This window comes from Anneissia japonica, unplaced genomic scaffold (genome assembly GCF_011630105.1).
Source record: "Anneissia japonica isolate Jap-2015-1 unplaced genomic scaffold, ASM1163010v1 scaffold1356_len1145284_cov175, whole genome shotgun sequence".
NCBI classification, from domain to species: Eukaryota; Metazoa; Echinodermata; class Crinoidea; order Comatulida; family Comatulidae; genus Anneissia; species Anneissia japonica.
Window position 1 is genome coordinate 601,543 of NW_022706987.1, and position 22,399 is coordinate 623,941.

General features: G+C 32.8%; 1 protein-coding gene and 1 long non-coding RNA gene across 3 annotated transcripts in view; one reads left to right on the top strand and one right to left on the bottom strand.

Annotated features, from left to right (window-relative positions):
* Nucleotides 1–22,399, top strand: part of LOC117106251 — a 37,331-nt gene that overhangs the window by 12,398 nt on the left and 2,534 nt on the right. The window contains exon 4 of the long non-coding RNA XR_004445030.1: nt 7,195–7,316. This is a non-coding gene — a long non-coding RNA (uncharacterized LOC117106251). The remainder of the gene's footprint in view (nt 1–7,194; nt 7,317–22,399) is intronic.
* On the bottom strand, nt 1,427–4,916 carry LOC117106250. 2 transcript variants are annotated; one of them, XR_004445029.1, is made up of 2 exons: nt 2,532–2,647; nt 1,427–2,080 (listed from the first exon to the last, which is right to left on the bottom strand). XR_004445029.1 is itself a non-coding variant. In XM_033247609.1 (2 exons), exons 1-2 carry the CDS (start codon nt 4,901–4,903, stop codon nt 2,013–2,015), a joined length of 354 nt encoding a protein of 117 aa, XP_033103500.1. In that variant the 5' UTR covers nt 4,904–4,916; the 3' UTR covers nt 1,427–2,012. The 2 variants fall into 2 exon arrangements, 1 of the variants encoding a protein (XP_033103500.1); XM_033247609.1 differs by lacking the exon at nt 2,532–2,647 and adding an exon at nt 4,618–4,916.

The window sequence follows — 22,399 nt, forward strand, 5'->3', positions numbered from 1 at the left end:
TTATGTCATCATCAGGAATCACTGATCATTCCTGATGATGACATAATTAATGTCGAAATATTGAATCCCAACACGATGGCGTGTATTTCAATACTTGGAGTATGTATTATACTTTCTTATACTTTCTTAAAAAACTTGTTCTTATTATGAATTTCATGTCTGTGGTAAAATGCTTTGTGGGATAACATTTGACCTGGTTCAACACCAAGAATAAAAATTATAATTTTAATATTATAATACAAAACCTCTAATTTAATTATTTTAAAATAAATTTTAAAAGTTTTCATAAAGTAGTGTTTTCATTGAAAATTAATATAAATAATAGGGTAATATAATTTGAAAAATCAAAATAATAAAATTATTTCATTTATGTCAATAATATGAAAAATAACGAACAAAACTGTATTAAGTGATTTTCTAATTAGTATTAAATTCCAAATGACCATTCTAATTTTGTAAAAACAACATATTCTGATAAAATAATAAGATAGAAATAAAGATTAAATATATAGCCTATTTTTATATAATAAAGCACACCGTATTTAGGGAACCCTCCGCCAGCCGAAAAAAAAGATTTGAATTAAAATTGTATTTTTTTTGCTGCCATGAATAATTGGGAAATTAAGAAAAAAATTAAATTTTTATTTTTATTTTGCCCACTGCCTTTAGAATTTTACTAGAAAGAAATATGAATATATATTTTTTCATTATTTGATAAATAAAAGCATTTAAAAGATCGAAGCAAACTTACAACACAGTAGTGTGTAGGCCTACAATTGATCACAACACACACACACAAGGTGTGCTAGCACGATTTTATCTGCCTCTCTTTCAATTCCTATTTCCTAAACTTTTATAATAATAATAATAATAGTGTAGTTTTATATAACAAATAACTAAATTACTTTTGGCAGGATAATTCTGCTGAATTAAAAAATATTTTTTATTTAAATTTTTTTCCCGTCCGCTGCTGTACACTTAAAACATTAGGTACGTTAAACAAGGTATTAAAATAGTATCGCCTGGTATAGGCCAATACCTGATTTTCATCAAAAACTGTGCAGACAGCCCTTATTTTCCATACAGGTAATGTTTGTTCGGATTTCTAGGCTCAATTTATTCCCCCATGCAAGCCTTATTTTACAGTCAGGAATATGGGAAAGAAAAAAAGACCTTTGTATGAGCTGGCATACCGTAATGTATTTTAACTGTCGGGTGTATACATGTAAAACGTAAGGAGATAATGTGCAAGCTATACTAATCAGAATTTTGCATTAACATTTAATGATATCGAAAGGTCCACTGATTAATCTCAGATAAGAAAGTATAATACATACTCCAAGTATTGAAATACACGCCATCGTGTTGGGATTCAATATTTCGACATTAATTATGTCATCATCATTTAATGATATTGTGTGTGTAAATATATATTAATATGAAATACATTTATATAATTCTTGTTTTTAAAATAATTACATTAATTGTTAATGTTAAAATTTTATTATTTGACCTAACGCGGCAAATGGACGTGGCCTAATAATCACCGTTCACGAGCTAATGAAATAATTATTGAATATGCATGATCATTCGGCTACCACAGCACTCGCGATACACTAGCAGTGCATTCATCCATGTCATGGTACTGGAAGTTGTATTGTTGGTTGTTTCGTTTCAAAGAACTTAGAAACTATAGGCCCTACTGTGCTATTAACGTCGAACGTGGGCATTGTTTTTGTAATCCTCAGTCAATTCAATTGATGTTTAGCCTATTCTTAGTTTAGTTAGCCTCTTAGCTGGGGCCGTAAAGTTCGTTCGGTCTAGCTTCCTAACTAGGCCTAAGGCCTGTATCGCCTAGCGAGCCTAGTGCTATGCCTAGGATAGAGGTCTTATTAGTGTTATATATAAAGCCTAACCTATGCCTATTTTATTTAACGTTATAATATAGTCTAGCCATGTAATTTACGTTTCTTGAATTTGATGTATGTTAAAATTATCCAAGTGCTGAATTTTCAGAGATAAAATAAATTCTTTCTTGAACCACCACCTTTCTCCATCGATAGACAACGAACAGCGTGTTCTGAAAAAAACAATGTGCATTTAAAAAAAAAATTTCAGTGATTATAGGCTAGTAATAATATTAATTGACATGATGTTTAAAAAAAAACGTCTGAACACAATTTTGGAAACGAACCAGTGTTGGAAATTCGGCCGCCACATTTTCTTAATAGTATATAGCACAATTTCCTGATTTTCAGGTGTTAAATACATGGCAGGCGAATTGGTTTGCGACCGAACCGGAAGACATTCCACTATAATTTTGAAAATGTGAATATATGCCTTAACTATACTCTACATGATTATAAACTATCCCCGCCCGACACCATCCCGGTATTTTTGAGTGTACGTTTTGGGGCTAGAAATTCTGTGAATGTGAATGTTATTGCCTTAACTATACATTATTGTACATGGTATAAACTTGAGGTTAGGTTAACGTCATGCGACGAAAGCTACCTAATTAATAAACCTACTGTATTGAGCACTACAGGCAATTGTCATTGCGCTTGCGCTTGTTGCGTCTCTCTTCTTTGTGTTCTTCAAAATGAACACTCAGATCATGGCGACTTTCATCCGTTTTAGATGTAAATACATATTTACTTCCCCTCGAACACATTCTTGGGCCGCCATCTTTCTCGAGAGATGGACAAGCAACATCGGGTTCTGTGGAAATAATGATGACTTTGTTAAAAGTTAACTGATTTGTAATGTATTAGGCCTATATATATCAAAAACCGGCCTATGTTTTATAGTACAGTACAGTACGTATTCCTAGTCAAACAGGATTCAGGAGAGCGGCGTATCTAGAAGTCTTAAAATATGGGTGCTGATGGGGGGTGGGGGCGCGAAGGTAAAGTGGAGGGTCGATGATTAGTTGAGGGGTGCTAATTCGCAAAATAAGTTAATTTTTAAGTACTTGACCGTGATTTTTGAGTGGGGAGAGGGGTGGATGGGTTGGGGGAGTAATTTTTGGAGGGGCGTGCGCACTCCCTATATACAGCACTAGTAAATTGAATTGGTGGTAATTGTTTGCGTATACAAAAAAAAAAAAAAAAAAAAAAAAAAACAAGAAATTAGACAAGAAATTACAGTATAGTATAATATTGTTTGTCGATATATCATTATCAAATGACTTAAATTAATGTAAAAAAAAATATTGTATAAAATTCATTACAGGTATAATAACAATAACTTACCTAGCATGTTTTTTTTCATATCGATCACACGATTTTTCATTTCTAGCCACGTGTAGTAGTGCCCATCTTTAGTCGGATTTTGCGTCGGTGTGAACATCCTGCTGTTCGAAGAACGTAAATACGACATGAATTTTTTGGCTTCACAGGATGAGTTGAGCAATGGTCACATGCGCTGTCTTCACACTTAACAAATTCGATCATGTTTGTACGTCTTACTGAATGACTTAAGAAGAACTTGAATTCGCTTTGAATTTGAGAAAGTTCAGGACACTGCATGATTTTCTTTATCCCAGACTTGGTGAATTCGTGAAGTTTGTCGTGATCTGAATACGGAGCTGGACTGTGTTTACATGGGATATGAATCGGAGTGATTGAGAATCCATCATGTTTCATCTGCCAATAACTTCTTAGACTCTCAATTGCATTGTCGAAGATTTTAGCTAATTTACTTTCCCTCTCATCACTTGACAATTGACGTTGTTGGCATGGAGGAGTGTCCTCCCCAGGTAATGTAATCGGCAAAGTAACAGAAACAAGTTTCCTGGAGAGCGGCGACCATAAATGTTCTATGGGGTCCCGCTGCTAAGTTGGCAACAACATAATAATCGAAATCATTGTCCCTCCATAAATGACCTTGGTTGAGGAAAGTCTTAAATGATTTGGTGGACCAGTCTGCCCTGCCGTCAGCCATGATAAATACAACTGATTTATCACCCACTATATCTTTGTTGCTGAGGAGTAAACTAAGATCGTTGGCATGAGTCTGTGCCATTGATTGACTGAATCTAGTTGCTCTGTTGAATATATAAGCGGGTCAAGTTATTTAACCATAATACCATATTTTACTCTTGTACGGCCTAATTTATCAGTATAGAAGCGCCCTTTTGAACTGGCGATGATGAGCGGCATCTTCTTCCTGAATTTGTCTTGACATCAGTACACCTCTCTGCACTCCTTGAGCTACATCTGTCTCCAACGTCGTGTTTTGTCGTCATACCCAAATATCCAGACGGAATTATTTTACTATCCTCGTATGGAAAGTCGTGGTCTAGGTAACCTGGTTGGTCGTCGCACACGAAGAATCTATTTATCTGGTGGTACCTGCTGACAGCCAGAGTCCCTACGTTGATTTTATTTTTATCGTCACATGACAATCTCAAACATTCTCCATTAAAATACTCGCACGCCTCTTTTAACATCGAGCACTGAGATCGACAATAATGAAGGTCTAGATGTTTGCTCTTCGTTTGGTTGTTCGATTTTGGTGGAACTCTTGCTTTAACAAGCCCTTTGTAGTTTGTACTGTTTTTAGTGTTAGACCGTGGCGGCATCATTAGATGATGGACAGTAGATTTACTAATACCTGACTCGTTCAATCCTGGTACCGTTTTTTTAAGGTGGTTGGTAATATCACCCATTGTGACACCTGTGCTCATTGCAGTCTCTGTCCTTCTTCTTTCCTGTGCTGCAAATCCATTTGTTTGAAGGAAGAGTCTGGTTTCCTCCACAATAGTTGGAAATTGTTTGTGTTTGGGTGGTCTACCCACATCTTTTTTCTTCTTAGTCAACTTCGGTTGTTTTGGCTCGGCAGCTTTTAGCAGCTTTTCTAGTTCAATTTGGTTTCGCTGATGAATCTCATTGTACTCCATATTGATGTCGTCATTAAAGTGACGATCAGAATTAATAGTTATAGAATCTATACCTGGTCACTCTCATCATGAAAGTTTTCCGTCCCTGAAGTACTAGTTTCATTGTTATTTAAATTATTGTGGCAGAATAATTTTATGAGACAACTGTCACCGATATCTGGAGTGTCCTAAATCTAGGAAGATTATTAGAACAATGCAGTATACCGGGCACACCCTGCCCTGCTTATGAACATTAATGAGTAGTGTTTGGGTGGAGTTCAAGTTTCTTTGGTGAATAATGACATAAATTAACTATCAATATGCAGTACCGATAAATCGTCTAGAGCAATAAATATTTTAAGTTTATTGAGAAAGTATAGGCCAAGTAGAGAAATACAAATACAGTATACAAAAACTCAAAATTAATATTGCTGTCAGAACAAATATAAATGAAAATATTTAGTTAGTCATACAGTACCAAAACACTTACCCAGAATTAGTCAAAAATATTGACATAAAACCTATGAAATTAGAAATTAATGTATGGATTTTAGGTCAGTGCATGGACCTATTAATCAGTCAGTGTACGCCTTAAAGTACAGAACGTTTGCCAGAGTACAAATGACGTCTAACTTTGATGACTACACACGAAGTCGTGTGGTTGATGTTTTGAGTTCGTTAAGCAGCGTTGGCGCAATAAAAATAAAAATAATAATAATAATAATAATAATAATAATAATAAATTAAATATATCATTCCAGCATTAATGAACTTGGCCTCAGCATTGCAATGTATTGATTAATAATAATAATAATAATAGTCATAATAATAATAATAGTACTAATAATAGTCATAATAATAATAATAGTACTAATAATAGTCATAATAATAATATTCATAATAATAAACTAAATTACCATTCCGACACTGGAAGGGCCAGCAAATAAGAAATTGATTTATAAAGATATAACCACACAAGAAAATATGTGTGATTCTACACAAAATATATTTTATTATTGGAGTAGCCTACTGTACACATCATAAGAATCATACGATTTACCCTTAAACAGGCCCTCATATAATATAAAAATATATAATTTAATAGGACACACCCCTCCTCACACAGACTAAGGCCTTCGGTGCTTCGCAACCAAAAATGCTCCGTTTTTTACTTTTAAAATGTTGGCATGTAAAAGTCGTTGACCTGTTTCTCCCCTCCACCCACGCGTTCTTTTCCGTTTATCGCATCTTAATTGGCTGTAAACAACAAATACAGTACAGAATAAATTCTGACATGTTTAAAATACAGTACTGTAATAAACTCTTGCCAGTCAAATGGGGTATCCTCATCATGAAAACATTACACCATCCATATATGTACCATTACAAAGTAAGCCAATACAATGCAGGACATGGCCTAATCCATTACTTTTGTGTTTTGCACATGCCAATATTAATAGTGGATTTTTAAACTTCATATAGGCATAGATAGGAAAATACTAGCAAATTAAAAAGTTTGAAAATAGGCCTGAATTTTGGGTTTCCTTACAAAGGAGGACATAGACATAGGGCCTAAATAACTTTATTAAAATAATTCATGAAGATTGTTGTTGTTAGGAGGTGCATAGGCCTGGAGTTAATTACACTAATTCAAGAATATATCCTAACATGTATTTATCATTGATGTGTTATTTGCTATAGTTTTTTTAAGGTTGCGATCTAAATCGCATTGGGCGAGTTCCGTTTATGAAATAAAATTAGAGAAATCTATTCTATGCGACATCTGACTTCTAGACGCTTAATAAAGAATGTACGAGTACTCTGATCAGTATAGTCCAAATCCAGAACAGTCGGCACAATACAGGTTGTACCTTTGGCTAGCAGCCAGTTTTTATCATTTCCTCAACCAGGAAATTCGTGCTGTGCGGATTTTCCCACACCAAGAGGATCGTACTGTACTGCTATTTAACGAATCTATCATATCGCGGTACTCGTGTTAGGCCACTACGGTCGACTTGGTTAGACAGAGCAGACAGCTAATAAATATTCATGATCTTCCGCGGTAGCAATGTAATGCTTCACTGACCGGCCTCATTAACGAACTCGCGGTAGATCTGATAGTGAAAAAGGCGATAACGCGGCACTCACGTTGAAATAGTTTTTGCACGACCCCTAATGTGTATTGGTTATAGACAATTATTGTAGAATTACAATTTATATTTAATGTTTGTAAATTCTAATTAATATACATTTAAGTTAAATATCAGGTTAAATTTTCTGGTTATTTGATGAATGTATGTATTTTATTTCAGTATTAAATTTTTGTAGAAGGCTGAACATTGCAAAGATCTCAGCAAACCAGTGGACTCATCCTGCTCAGCTCAATGGCTATAATGTTGCTTTCTTGTTTTGTGCTCTTTAATTCTGCTGAATGGTGAGTGAAAAAACTTGTTCTTGTTATGAATTTCATGTCCATTGTAAAATGCTTTGTGGGATAACATTCAACCTGGTTCAACACTAAGAATAAACATAATTTTAATATTACAACACAAAAACCCTAATTAAATTATTTAAAAATAAATTAAATTAAATTTTAAAAGTTTTCATAAAATAAGGTTTTAATTGAAAATGATTTTAAATAACAGGGTAATACAATGGAGAAATCAAAATAATAAAACTATTTAACTTATGTCATTAATATGACAAAACAATGAACAAAACTATATCAAGTAAATTTCTAATTAGTATTAAATTCCAAATGACCATTATCATTTTGTAAGAAAAAAATATTCTGATAAAATAATAAGATAGAAATAAAGATTAAATGTATGTGCCTATAATAAAACACACATTCTAAAAAGATTGAGTAGAATTAAAATTCTGTATGCTACTATTAGTCATACAGAGTTCATTTTGGTACCAAACTGTTTGGAAGACTCATGTTTCTTTTAGCTATAATAGAACATTTTCCCTATAAAATAACAGGAAGAAAGTGATTACCAAAAACTGCCATTTTTTGACCAAAAAACCTGTTTTGAAATAATTTTCTTGTGTTTGAGTCATGGAATGTTTCCACTTTGTGGTGACAAATGATACACATAGCTAAAGTGACAATAACAGGCATGAGGGAATTTCATATTTTTTCACTTGTCCCCGGACAAGTACCTTTGAAAAATGCACTGGTCCTGAAGACAATTGTACTTGTCCCAATATTATTTTGCAATACTGGTAATCATAAAAAATAAAACAAAAGTAAAGTATTTTTGCTATGGCACTACAACAGGCCTACATGCATACTACATTGATCACGCAAAAATGTTTTTCTTTCTTTTTTTTTTTTTTTTGCAAAAATTTCAATAATGTATATTATAGAGAAATGTATCTTTTCCTTATTGCGTGTTTAAAAACTGTCGTCACGACAACAGTAAATAAAATTTCACAGGCATGGTTGATTCCCACGATACACGAGATCTCAGCCACACGCTGACAATACTGTTTTATGCCGTTATGTTTTTTTGGTTTGGATTGGGGGGGGGAGGGGGTGGCCGGCCATATAGTATATTTGAACCTGTTTGCAAATCTTATCAATTCTAATACTAACTTCAAATGTTTTTTTTTTTTTGTGTGTGGAGGATACAAAAAAAATAATTCAAAATGCACAGGAAAACCTCTAGAAAAATAGATGCACAGAATCGTAAATACTTGTGTTCCTACTATGAAGCAGTAAGCATTAAATGGTGAAGTAGCTGTTCTAAAAGTGCTTGTCCACGGGCAAGTAGTCCCTAAAATTCTTGTCCGACTATAAAAAACACTTGTCCCGGGCGTTGGGCAAGTGGGTTACCTCAGGCCTGAATAATGACAGGGGGGGGGGGGCAAAGGTAATAATTTTCCCGGTTAGTAATTTATCATACCCACCCCTCCCCCTCCCTCTATAGAAAACAATACGACATAGGGCTTATCTTATTTATAGTATAGGCCACACACGCGTGTTTGAAACTAAATATAAGCATTTTCATCATGGTTTTATTTATTTACCGTAACAACAAATGCGGAAATTTGAGGATTTTAGGCACTTTCAGAGGATGAAAAGGGCATTTATCAAGGAATAGCACATATTCAAATAAAAGCTCCAATAAGTTATGTATAAATATTGGATTAACTTTAAAATAGCCGGTTTTGAAAAAAAATCCGGGAAACTTGGTAACACTGTTAATAATTTTGCAGGATACTGTAGTTGAGTTTGGTCTCATATTACTCAGAAAACATACATTTCTATTCTGTAGTGAAACATTTTCTCAAAAAATTACCAGAAAAATAATATTTATTAGGGCAGGTCCAAGATATTTGAAAATTTGTCGTATGGGACATTCAGAGACTCAAATGGTTCTAGTTCAAACACATAAGACAAATATTTGAGCCTGTTATGCTTTATGTATGTGTCAGAGACGAGCCAAACCAGTCACTCGTTTCAAAAATCAATTTTTAGTTATTAATACAGGGCTAAACAGTAATATGAGAGCTATAAAATGGTAAAAGAATCATTTTAATCCGACATTTCGTTATAAAGTTAATAATAATAATAATAAAAACTTTATTTAACTATGGAAATACTTGTTTACCACAACGGTGTTTTTCAACAAGGCCGTAAGGTATTGTACAACTCGATAAAACAGAAATTAAAACAGAAAGGTAAAAATAGACTTATTAAAAAAGAAAATCACATTAGGGCTTACTGAAAGAAACTTAACTACTTTAACTAAACTGAATTATCATAAACTTACATCATTAACTATAATACTTTAATTGATTTTTATTTTCATTTTGAAATTGGAAATTGTATTTGAGTTTTTGAGGTCATCACTAAGAATTTATCGTTTTTCTGTAAAAAAAAAAAATGGAAATCGCGCAGTTTTCACGATGTTTCTATGATTTTACAAAAAAAAAAGAAAAAAAAAAGAAACTTTTTTCCCCCCGTCCCTATGTATATTCTAATTTTTACAATGTGACAGCAAAAAAACAAGTTTTTTTTTAGGCCTAATTTAGCACCTCTGTATGATAAGCTACGTTATTTATAATCTGTTCTTGGTTTGGGTAGTGTTAAATGATTTTCAGATCTGGTGTCATAGGGACATTCTTTAATATGGAATCTGCTTGTTAGGTAAGTTGGTGCTGAATTATTGGTAATTTTGAACATAGTAATGGCCTCATTTTACAGCCTCCTCAAGGAAAACATGGAGCTGTTTCAAAAACAATATTTGAAAAATCAGCCTTCAAGGTTTACGATTTCGGGCATTTCTTAGGCAGAAACCATCACCAAATCGTTAAAAATTGTTGTTTTAGCATTGAAAATGGGGGAAATAGCAGCATAGCATGATGTATAGATATATAAAGGTTAGTTTAGTGCAATAAAATAGATCTCCAAAATTTTGACGATGTTCCAGCATGTTTTGGCCATTATCTCCAAAACAGGACTTGCGACAAGTGAGTGGTTTGGCTTGTCTTTGCCACATATATTTATGCTGATTTGTTGTATATTATTGAAAGTTTATATACCGTCATTAACGAGTTTAATCCTTATTAATGTTTTGTGTCGTACGGGACATGAAGAAAAAGTGAGTTTAAAAAAAAAAAGTTAGCATGCAAAACGCTCCAAAAGTACCAATAGTGTAATTATTTTACCATTATTCATGGATATTGTATCTATCTGACTAACTTATGCTAAGGTTTTGTACGAATCCACCAAACCGGATGTAAATTTCATCACCATTAGGTACAGGACAGTGACGTACAGGACATTTTTTCCATAGACATACTGTAATATCCTAACCTTAGCTATTTCAACTTCAACTTCAACTTTATTTTCCAATAAGTATAAGTAATATAAAATTCAAATAAATACATAAACTAATATAGGAAGGAGCTAGAAAATAGTGTAAACACTAATCAAGTCCGGCCCCTTAAACGTAAAACTGCATAATTCTATATATAGTGCATTGCATAATTCTATATATAGTGCAAAATTATTACTTTTTCAACTTAACAAATATCAAATATACCATTTCAAAGCAAAAGAATAAATAAAATTTATCAAAAAATTCATTTTGAAGAAAATATAGTTCATACATGATTACATAAATATACATATAAATAATGGGTAAGTTTACTTCAATAAAAATAACTTAAGTTCTCTCTTAAAAACAGATTTTGATTTAATATGTCTGATATATTCTGGAATCGCATTCTATAGTCAAGCACCAGAACACCCAACAGAGAATTGTCCCACATTACTTTATGTTTTGGGATAGTCAGATTCCTTGTACAGTATTTATATAAAAAATTATATTTTTTATTTAGGAAATATGATGTAAACTTTAAAAATTTTTACCATGGGACTATTTATCTTTAGTGAGGAGGGAGCTGAGGATGCAGCAGGGATATAAAAAATGATAATGTCCTTTATGGAGAAAATATGTGATGTAAACTTTACAATATTTACCATAATGTTTACCATGGGAATATCTTTGGTGAGGAAGGGGGGAGGGAGAAGGATGAGGATGCAACAGGGAGATTTTTTAGTCTGCACAAGGCACTGTACGGTACCATGATGCTAATTCATATAATTGTATTTATACTTCAGCATTAAATGAGAATATTTTTTACTAGTTAATTTTATAATTAAATATTTTTTTTATCATAGAAATTAGTTGATCTCTATAAACTATCTATATTTACTTAGAATTTTTTGATTTTGTAATATTTAAAGCAAAATCAAAAATACAAAGCAATTGCACTTTCTTTACGATGCAACAATATAACAATCAAGTGGCCTGAAGACATAATTGAGAGAGCAGCATAGCTCAGTCGGCTAATCTGGTGGTACAGTAGCCACTGTGTGTGCGCTCACTCATCGAGATCTAAGTCCCCGGTTCAATCCCATCGCTGCCTCTCCTTGTATTTCAGCTGGAGGGCTGAAATGCAAGTTATAATAGCGCACCGTCATTCGGATGAGACATTTAAGCTGTTGGTCCCGTGTGCATTTATGTACACGTTAAAGAAAGCAGTACACTCTTCGGAAAAGAGTAGGGGATTTTCTCTCGGTGTACTGCCCAATCACCACCAGAAGGACCCCACTGGAAGTAAGTCTTCTTCTAGACTTTCGTCCTTGGTGTTTACATGAATAAATACAATAATTACCGCAGAAAAAGGCCATTTCTTTATGGATCAACATCAAAATGTAAAGAAAACAAGATATTGCAAAAAGGCATTAATTATACAGTTTAGTTTAGTGAAAACCACTACCCCAACATGAATTTCAATTTCTTGATGGGCATCCACAATTTGTGGTTGTATTTTAGTGTTATAAACTGTCAGGAAATTAACTTACTTGTTTATCTTGAAGTGGTTCAAATCTTCTGCATGTTCCTGCTTCTCAAAAACTATGGGTCGTGAACCAAATTTTGGTTGCCAAAAACATTTCCGAAGGTCGCAAGACTGCTTCTACTTTTAAAAATGTAGACAGATTTTGGTATTAAGGTAAATAGTGCGAATTACTTCTACAAAGGACTCAAAAGATAGAGGAAACCTAGAAATTCATTGTCAATTTAAAACTTAGAATCTACTCTCATGGTTGCGCTGTTGCCAATCTCTCAAAGGATTGATATAGTCATTAAAATTAGGCCAGAACATAGCTCACACGAACACATACACAAATCAGTAATTTAGAAAGCAACAGTATTGTGATTTTAGTGAGCTGGATTTTGGTTGGACAAGTAATCAACACATAACTTGACAGTAGCATTGTGGCATGACAAATGCTTTGGGTTGCCAAAGTATAGGAGGTTTGAAAGTGGGTTGCCACCCCAAAAAGTATGAGAAGTAGGGCTGTATGCCATGTATCCATTTACCAAAGATTTTTAATGAGATTGAATACTATTAATTCATACCTAAGTCTAGTTAGAATTTAACATAAATTAGAATCTGAACTAAAATTTATATTGTATTTTTATGTTAAAATTTTAAAATTATGAGTCAGTTTGTGATTTACAGAACTTTTCATTATGTGACAGAAACTATTTGCATAATTAATAATGTCAGCAAATGATAAATTCTCAGGAAACAGTCTAAGAGGGAATATACTGGATGTAAAAAAATACTTTGTAGGGTTCCAAATCTTCAGAATTTCCCGTACGTCAAAAAATGTCCCGTATGTCACATTCATTACCTAAGATTTTTAACGAGAATGAGGAAAAATTCATTTTGTACCTATCCCTAGTTACGCCCTAACATAAATTAGAACTTTATGAAAATATCTTTATTAAATATTGTTTCGGTATATGTTAAATTTTAAAAAATGCGAGTCAATTTGTGATGTTCGGGACATGTTATTCTGTCTTAAAACTTAATTTGCATAATTAATTAGTTAATCAGATTTAAATGTGTTTCATTTACTTAGTAAGAAAATCTGTCCTGTTACAGTTTTATCGACCTTGGCATTAATTTACAATACCACTTTTGTCTTTTTAATTTAAAAAACCATAAACTTCAATCTTTCAGCTTCAAAATCACACTATGACTCTTAAATTTGTATAAATAAAAAAATTTGTCACCAAAGGGGACCTTTGCTTGTACCTGCCCATTAGCAAAAAGTCCTGTTTTTAGGGCAAAACACGTTTTTACAATTTCTTATTTTCAAAGCCATAAAATATTTTAATTCATTTAATCCTGGCATATGAGCTAATGGACATTAATAAATTGCAAATAAATATATTTTTTTAAATTCTTATACTTGTGTGGAAAAAAATACTTAATTTTACTTTAAAACCAGTTTTGATAATTGGCAAAATTAGGAAAAATTAATACCTCTGTTGGTATATGTGGAGGACAGTTGAATTTGGTCTCATACTGTATCACTCAGAATAAAAATTCTTAAACATAACATTTTTAAAATCATTTAATCCAGGCAAATGAGCTAAATTGACATTAATAAATCATAAACAAATAATGTATATATTTTTTAAATTCTTATAATTATGTGGATAAAAATATACTTAATTTCACTAAAAGCCAATTTTGGTAAAATTTGGCAAAATCAGGAAAACTCAATATCTGTGTTTGTATATGTGGAGGAGAGTTGAATTTGGTCTCATATCACTCAGCATAAGTATATTTCTATTAGCTGCAATGGAAGGTTTTTTCCAAAAATTATCAGGAAAATATTTATTAGCAAAAAACCTATTGTTTGGGTAAAACATATTTTATAATTTCGTATTGGCTGTTCAGGATGAAAACAAGAACAAGAGCACTCAATAGAGAGCATATTTTCGCCCACCGCCAATCTCTTTCTATTAAAAAATTCCTAAAAAATGTGTACTTTTCAACCACCAACCACAATCTAATTAAAAAAAATTACACTAACATGAAAGTTTCATTTAGAAGAGTTGTACAGTATAGTTTTAATCGACACCAAAACATAATCACTTTACTTTTCGAACACATTTTATTGTATCAGTTGCACACCTGCCAATTCCTGACATATTCTGGCTTAACTTACTGGCAAGTTTTACTCTTATAGCTGACAAAAAAAATACATGCAATGTATTGGTGTTGAAATGGAAATATTTTTGAAATAGAAATATGGGGATTTGGTTTTTAGCGTCACATGTTTAAATGTAAAGAAGAATTAAAAATATTCCCCATAAGTTCCGAAAAAAGTGAAGGAGGTACATATAAAACGCTGTACACCTTTACTGTAATTGCACTAAATTTAAATATTCATCATATGTAGCTATTGTTTCTGCCTACGGTAATGCAGTAAACTTATTTTTAAATGGTCCTCATATCCACACCGTATTTCGAATCATGACCAAAATTTACACACTTCTTTATTAAAACATGACAAACTATTCTGTCAATTGTCGTTTTTATCCATTGATCCATTTTCGATATATTTAGGTCTGGGATCTTTTGGCCCTCAAATGCACACCCGAATTTGGATCATCAACAACACTCCGTAGTTTCTTCCTTGTACCTTAGTTAATCATTCACGAAAGTTTCATTTATCACAGTTGATTATTTTTGTAAATATCTGGTCTGGAACATTTTCTTTTAAATGGTCCTCATGTTGACACCCTACTTCGGATGGTCACCAAAATTTAAACTGTATTCTGGGTAGTGTCATTTAAAGATTTTTAGGTTTGGGACCTTAGGATTTTAAATGACCCTCAAATGCACACATGAATTTTGATCGTCACCAACACTTTATAATTTCTTCCTTTTAAGGTACTTAAATTTTCACGAAAGTTTCATTCAGATTGGTTGATTATTTTTTGAAATATCTGGGTTGGGACTTTTTCTTTGAATGGTCATATCCACACCCTACTCCGGATGGCGACCAAAATTTAATCACCTCATCCTTGGGTCATACCTGACAATCTCTAATTTTCATTTAAGATCTCTGAAGCTGTTTGTAAGATATTTTGAACGCAAGAGACATGCATGACCTTAACAATTTTAATGACCCTCAAGTTCCCATCTAAATTTGGATCGTGACCAACGCTCGATAATTTCTTCCCTGTAACTTGGTTAAGCTTTCACGAAAGTATCATATATCAGTTGATTGGTTTTGAGATATCTTGTCTAGGATGTTTGCTCTAAAATCCCTTTAAACGGCCCGGCCCTCACATCCACACCCTACTCCGTACCATCACCAAAATTTATTCATTTCTTTATTGGATTAAATATACAGTACCAATAATATTCCGTGTAATTTTCAGTTATGTCTCTGCAGCTGTTTTTGAGATGTCATACTGTACACAAAAAAACTACACAAAAACACCAAAATGTGACACACACTCACACAAGCTGAAAACATGTGCTGTATCTCCTGGCGGAGATAATAGGTTGCGTGTATCTGCTCACCTCATAATTATATGCAGGCACAGTTAGTTTAAATAAACAAGCACTAACATTCACAGTGCATGTGAATGCGCCCACTGTATTAAACGTTATGGGCAGGTATATTTTGGGTGGACGATTCATAATATCATTGTTAAATTTGAATTCTCTAAGATATAAACTTTTTAATAATGCTATTAAAACCTTGTGTGACATGTAATGGTCAAGTAGTCAGTAATTTAATGAATATTAAAGCAAAATCCGACCAGTTTGCCCAGCCTCAGATTGCCAAGTCTAGCTACAGCATTTATTCAATAAAAATCAATAATAACATAACAAAGTAAAGTATACGGTACGTTAATAGGCAAATAGGATTAAATATGTGTACTCTTTTTCTAATTGTTACTGTTGCATTTGTCATTGGTATTATTGAAAAGGTTATGCAGAATTATGAAAGTAATTAAAAAAATTACAGCACTAATGTATGCAAGGTGTTCTATACACCTTGCATATGATTATCTAGAACGATCGTTACGTTACCTTAATTGGTAACAGTTTGTTTTCACTAATTAATATTCATTCATTTCTTTGTATAAATACTCTTAGTTAAGAATGACAAGATTTTTCTTTCCGTTTATTTCGCCTTTCAGTTTGTACTGATGATGGGTGAGAGAGAACACCCGAAACATGTTTACAATTAAATCCTTAGTTCTTTTCTTAAAATGTGTTGTATTTTTTCATCAATTTGCGTCCGTTTGGTTCCATCATTAAGGATTTTAGTTCGGAAGACCTGCCAATTTGTTTGCGTAGGAAGTATGAGAAGATATCCCTATGCTTCATTAAAGCTGAATTGGATTATCATTTTTTACACAATTAAAAAAATGTCGGCATCATTTTATGTGTTTTTAAAATCATAACATTTACAACCCATTAATTCACATTAGGCTGTTGCTTCACCTTATTAAATCAAATCAAATCATCAAACATTTATTTCACCATGGCCAAATATACACACTTAAGCTTGTCTCGGTTGGCGTTTTGACAAAAAACAAAAGAAAAGGGTACAAAAAGAAGAAATAGCAGAATGTAAATTAATTAAATACTAGTATTTGGAAACAAATCAAATCATCAAACATTTATTTCACCATGGCCAAATATACACACTTAAGCTTGTCTCGGTTGGCGTTTTGACAAAAAACAAAAGAAAAGGGTACAAAAAGAAGAAATAGCAGAATGTAAATTAATTAAATACTAGTATTTGGAAACAAAATACATCTCTAACATTTCTTATAATGAGAAAAATTTTTAATTCCTTAATATTATTAGGAAGTTTATTCCAATAAAAAGGACCTTGGCAGTTTACAAAAAAATAAATTTTGGTTAAGTCTAGAATATGGAATAATAAGGTTTCTTGAATAATATGTATTTACCCAGTACTATATGCTATGTTCTGTATTGTACGGGAGAATGCTGGTTGAAAATTTTTTCTTGTCTCTTTTTGCTCCGACATCAAGCGCTCTTTATGTCATTAACCAAGTTTTTTGTCAAAGTTTAAGAATAATAATAAGAGCATGATAACGTTTCTAGTGTTTATTCCACATTCTTCTTATGTGTAGATACCAGAGTCCGTTTTACAGTAATGTCGCAATCCACTGGCACAAGAAGTTTTATGCAGTTCACCTAATTATGCGAATAATAATAATACAGTAGAACCCCTCATTTACAAACCCTGATTTTACGAATTCCCGATTTTACAAACGTAAAATCATGTCATTGTTGTCATAAATAAAGTTCCTATTTCATGTACAACACACACATGAGTGTCAAGAGTTAATCGTTAGACGGTTTGCTGTACACTATCAGTGATCTCTACTACAATACAAAATGCAGATAATGCGCTTTGAATACACCGACATTCAACACGGCGTTCATACTTCATGTCTATAGCCGTGAGAAAACTCTGCCCAATGTGTAAGTTTTTGGCATATCGTGCATTCTATTCACTTTCAAGTTTGTTTACGAACATTGTCCACTGAATATATCATGTGTGTCTTAGCCCTTACTCTTACGTAATAAAAAAGACAAAATAATCTTAGTAATTAACCCACCTACTAAATTTATTTTAACCAATGATATTCAAATAAATTTCAGCATGAGAGATTACTGTGTAGCATATAGGCCTACAGTCACTTTTAGGTTCAATAAATTATAATTAAAAATGGATTTTATTTATCAAATCTCAGTAACGTTAATCTAACATTTCATTATTTCCCCCATAAAATAAGACACCGACACCCACATTTTCTTTTTAACTTTATTATTAATTACATAAATGTTAATGTAGGTGTAGAATAATCGCATTGCATACAAAAAAAATAAAAAGCGCCGTGTCTACAGCCAATCAGCGCTCTTCTTTTAATAAGTGAACCCCTGGTTTCAGGTTATTCTGTACAGGTGTATTTACTTAACGCCAAAAGCATGTGGATCGAGTGAAAAACGTTTATGCGTTACTCGCCCTGTTGCGGCGCCCGCAGGACTGTGTTTCTTTGTAAGCATATCGGTAGTGTAAATACATAGGAATTTCACACCCCGATTTTACGTACAAATAATTTTTATGAACGCCTCTGGGCCCGCCCTGTACGTAAATGAGAGGTTCTACTGTAATAATAATAATAATAATTTTCGCTCATAGTTATAAGCATGCGCAGTGAAGAACTTTGTACTGTAGGTAGTTAATTATTGAATCGCCCATGCATGTAATGAAAAAAAAAAATCACATTTTTGGCGAATTCGCCAATGGCTAGTGGAAAGAAAAGACAGCCGTACAAGTACAAGGGCACATTAGCGCTGGCACGTAAACAATAAGGACGGAAAAGAATACTACACTGTAATTATTTTGAACTAGAGGCCACTCAGGGAATGCCTATGTCCGCCCACACCATAAATCTATTGTCTGCATGAAAAAAAAATAGACATTATGGGGTTTAAACCCGCCAGGCCGGAAATGTAAAAAACGCTCTTCTAACCACTACACCAAATTGCTATCCGCATATATCATTTTGAAATTAATGTAGTCATATGTTTGTTTACACTTTACCGGCAAGCCGTATGCACTGCACACACACACACGTACCTACGGCAGCCAGTACAAGTAGTTTTTCGATCATTGTGTTGACCTTTGACCCTGGCCCTTCAAAATTTAGTCGCTCCCAGATCTTTGACCCTGGAACATTGTGTCCAAGTTTGATGGGTTTTGATAAAAATTGTTAAAAAGCTTAGTTTTTGTTAATTGTGACCTTGACCTTTGACCCTAAACCTTCAAAATTTAGTCACATCCAGATCTTTGATCATGGAATATTGTGGTCAAGTTTGACAAGTTCGTGATAAAAACTATGGGCTGAAGGCTGTTCACAACAAATATGCCGAAAAACAAATAAATAAACAGGAGAAAAAGCATCCCCCCGCCAACTTCGTGGCAGAGGTACATTAGACATTTGGGATATAGTATGGCAGCTTAGGGCCATATTTGGACTTAATGTGGACGTTCGGACAAAAGCACCAAATTTTTTTTACATGCTCCTTATGGTCATAGCATTCAATTTTTGGTAGGAACCACCTCATCATGGTTATATACTTTTATTGTCATTAAACTAACTGTATATAATAATTTCTTTATATATATTATTAGATATACATATAATAAGGTATATCCCTATATACATGTATATATATAACCCTATATATAAACGAATAACAATAAGCATTGCTTCTATCATTTACCTATTGACAATGTTTATATCATACTGTATATACATATACAGCTAATATACATACATATATATATACACCTACACACCCAAACAAACACACACAATATATATATATATATATATTAATATATATATATATATTATACTACTCTTTTTGATATAAATATATCATATCACATTAAATACAATATCTGATATCAGACTTTTCAATATATAATGGAATATAATAAATACAAATACATGTCACAAATTGTGATGTTATTCTTTGACTATGCAGTACAGTAAACATATTTAAAGGAACTAAAAATGTTTTACATGGTGGACACCTTGAAATTTAATATGGCTGCTAAATGACCTTGACCTAAAATCTGTTATAATGACCTCTGATGAAATAGTTCGTATCAAAAATTGAATTTTGTGAGCTTATGTATGATTTTGCTGTAAAACACGACCACTTACAAACTATTAAGATATTCTACGTATTTAACAGAAAAATGAAATTGAATGACCTTAAATGACCATTTGACCATATCACAAGTGCTATAAATCCTTGACCAAGAAAATATATTTTTAGACATCCTAATTCTTATTGGAAGTGGTTTAAAAGCTGATATGTTGATAATTATAGGATTTGCGTGGCAGCAATTTTGAAATTCGAGATGGCCTCCAGAATGAAATATTGTAGTTCATAGTAAAGATTTTGAATTCTGAGATTGGGTATGGTTCTAATGTAAAATATGACAATTATGTAATTTTTAAGATACCATACAATATTTGACCTTAAATGACCTATTTGTGGCAATCTGACCAGGTCAAAAATTATATCATGGTATTCCTTGATCATATAAATATAGTTTCAGACATTAGAATTATAATTCCAAGTGGTTTAGAAGCGGAAATATAGATAATCATAGGTTTTATTAGGCAGCCATTTTGAAATCCAAGATGGCCACCATAATGACCACGGATGAGGTGGTTCCTACCAAAAATTGAATGCTATGGCCTTAAGGAGCATGTAAAAAAAAATTGGTGCTTTTGTCCGTAATGTCCACATCCATCTGCTAAGCTGCCGGACTAATAGAAAATTTGTTTTTCTTTTGTTTTTACAACTAGACATATAGGTTTACATGTGTACTTTTTTGGCCAAATCATGTTCTACTTGCTGCCCTGTTAATTTTTTTATTGTAGTATATAGTGACTAAAACTGACATGTTTGCTTAGCCAGTGACTGCAGCCATCATAAAGTGCGAAAAATGTCTGTACATGCTTGATCGTTATTAAAAAGGTTAAAATAAATTTTGGCACTAGCATTTATTTAATTTAGAAACATATCTATGCTTTAGTGGGAAGTATAATGTGTATCAATAGCTGCTTAATATAATAATAATATCTCATATGGAGTAATTTACTGTCCCTGGATGCGCGGTCTGTATACGGTACGGACCTATATACTATTGTTTTAATAATGCTGCCCTCTGTTGATGACTCTTTTAGGGGATTTCCCTAACGTCATAGTGACTAGACAAGGCTTAGCGATTGTATAGAGCAAAAATCGGCAATTTTTTCAGTGATTGATGTATTTGAATAGATGATGATAGCAGGATTGTTTATATACTGTAATAATTAATTAATTAATAAATAATATAAATAATATGAATCTGAGGAAAGATTTTTACTAGAACCTTTAGCAACCAGTAATGCAAGGCCTACTTGCCCTCTATCTGGGGAGGGGGGGCATGTGAAAGAGGCTGTTCCCCAAATTATGACCTTGGGTATAAAAAAATCATCATAAATATGAAAGCATAATTTTTTTTAACCAAGCACATTTTATTTAACTGTAGAAAACAACATATTCCACATAATGCGTAACATTTATGAGCATAGGAATTTTTTAGTGTCGTTTACATGGGGTTTATGGGAAAAAAAGTACCCTTTTTGGGCCCCTAAATTGCAATTTTGGGTTACATGACTTTTGACCTATGTAAAAGAGTCGAACAATTTTGCTATTTTTCGGAAGCCCAAAACATTTTACCCAACAATCAAATCCAACATTTGCAGAAAGTCATAAAAATTTATTATGCATTTTTCAGAAACCTATTAAAACCCCAAGGGGCCCAGCAACCTAAAATAGACCCACTTGGGACTTCAAAGGGTTAAAGCCTAATTAGGTGATTTTAGTATGCACCTTTAAATGTGTAGTAAATTTTTTTAGGTAATATTAACTTGTGTGTATTGACATTTGGCACACTGGATTTCGACCAATTGGTATTAGGCAAACTGAGTTAAATTACATTTGAGTCTGGAATTTAACATTTCAGCATTGGGTTTTGGAAAAGTGGAGTCAACAAACTGGCCAGATCCTCGACATCATACTATAAATTTAAATTAATAATCTGTTCGACTATATAGCGCTTAATGTCAACAAGTGCTTTACATTATTACCCTCAGTCATTGGATTAACAGATTGGACAAAATATTCACTTTCAAAACCTGTATAGTGTTTGATGAAATTACCTACCAACATATTATAGGTAGTGTGTACCAGTTGTGCAATTTGGTGGCTTTACTAAAGTTTACCATAATGAAAACAAAACATCTTATAATTGTCCAACACATGATCAATAAATTAGATTGAAGCATATCTTTCAAACAATTTAATATCACAGTGACCAATAGTTACCGGTATATCACTTAAATTCTATGAACAACTGAGTATTAAACATTAATGTAACCCCGGTATTCTTAAAACGAACTTTAGTCGTAGTTCGAGCTAAAACTTAAAAATTACGTCATTTCATATTCTTAAAACGAACTTCGACTAGCACTACGACTAAATGACGTGAACCTCGACTAA

Excerpts from the sequence above, each read along its gene's own strand:
- LOC117106250 (XM_033247609.1), bottom strand. The coding sequence starts at position 4,903 with ATGGAGTACAATGAGATTCATCAGCGAAACCAAATTGAACTAGAAAAG. Across the intron at positions 2,081-4,617 it reads ACCAGGATTGAACGAGTCAG|AACACGCTGTTCGTTGTCTA; the intron begins GTATTAGTAAAT and ends TGTTTTTTTCAG.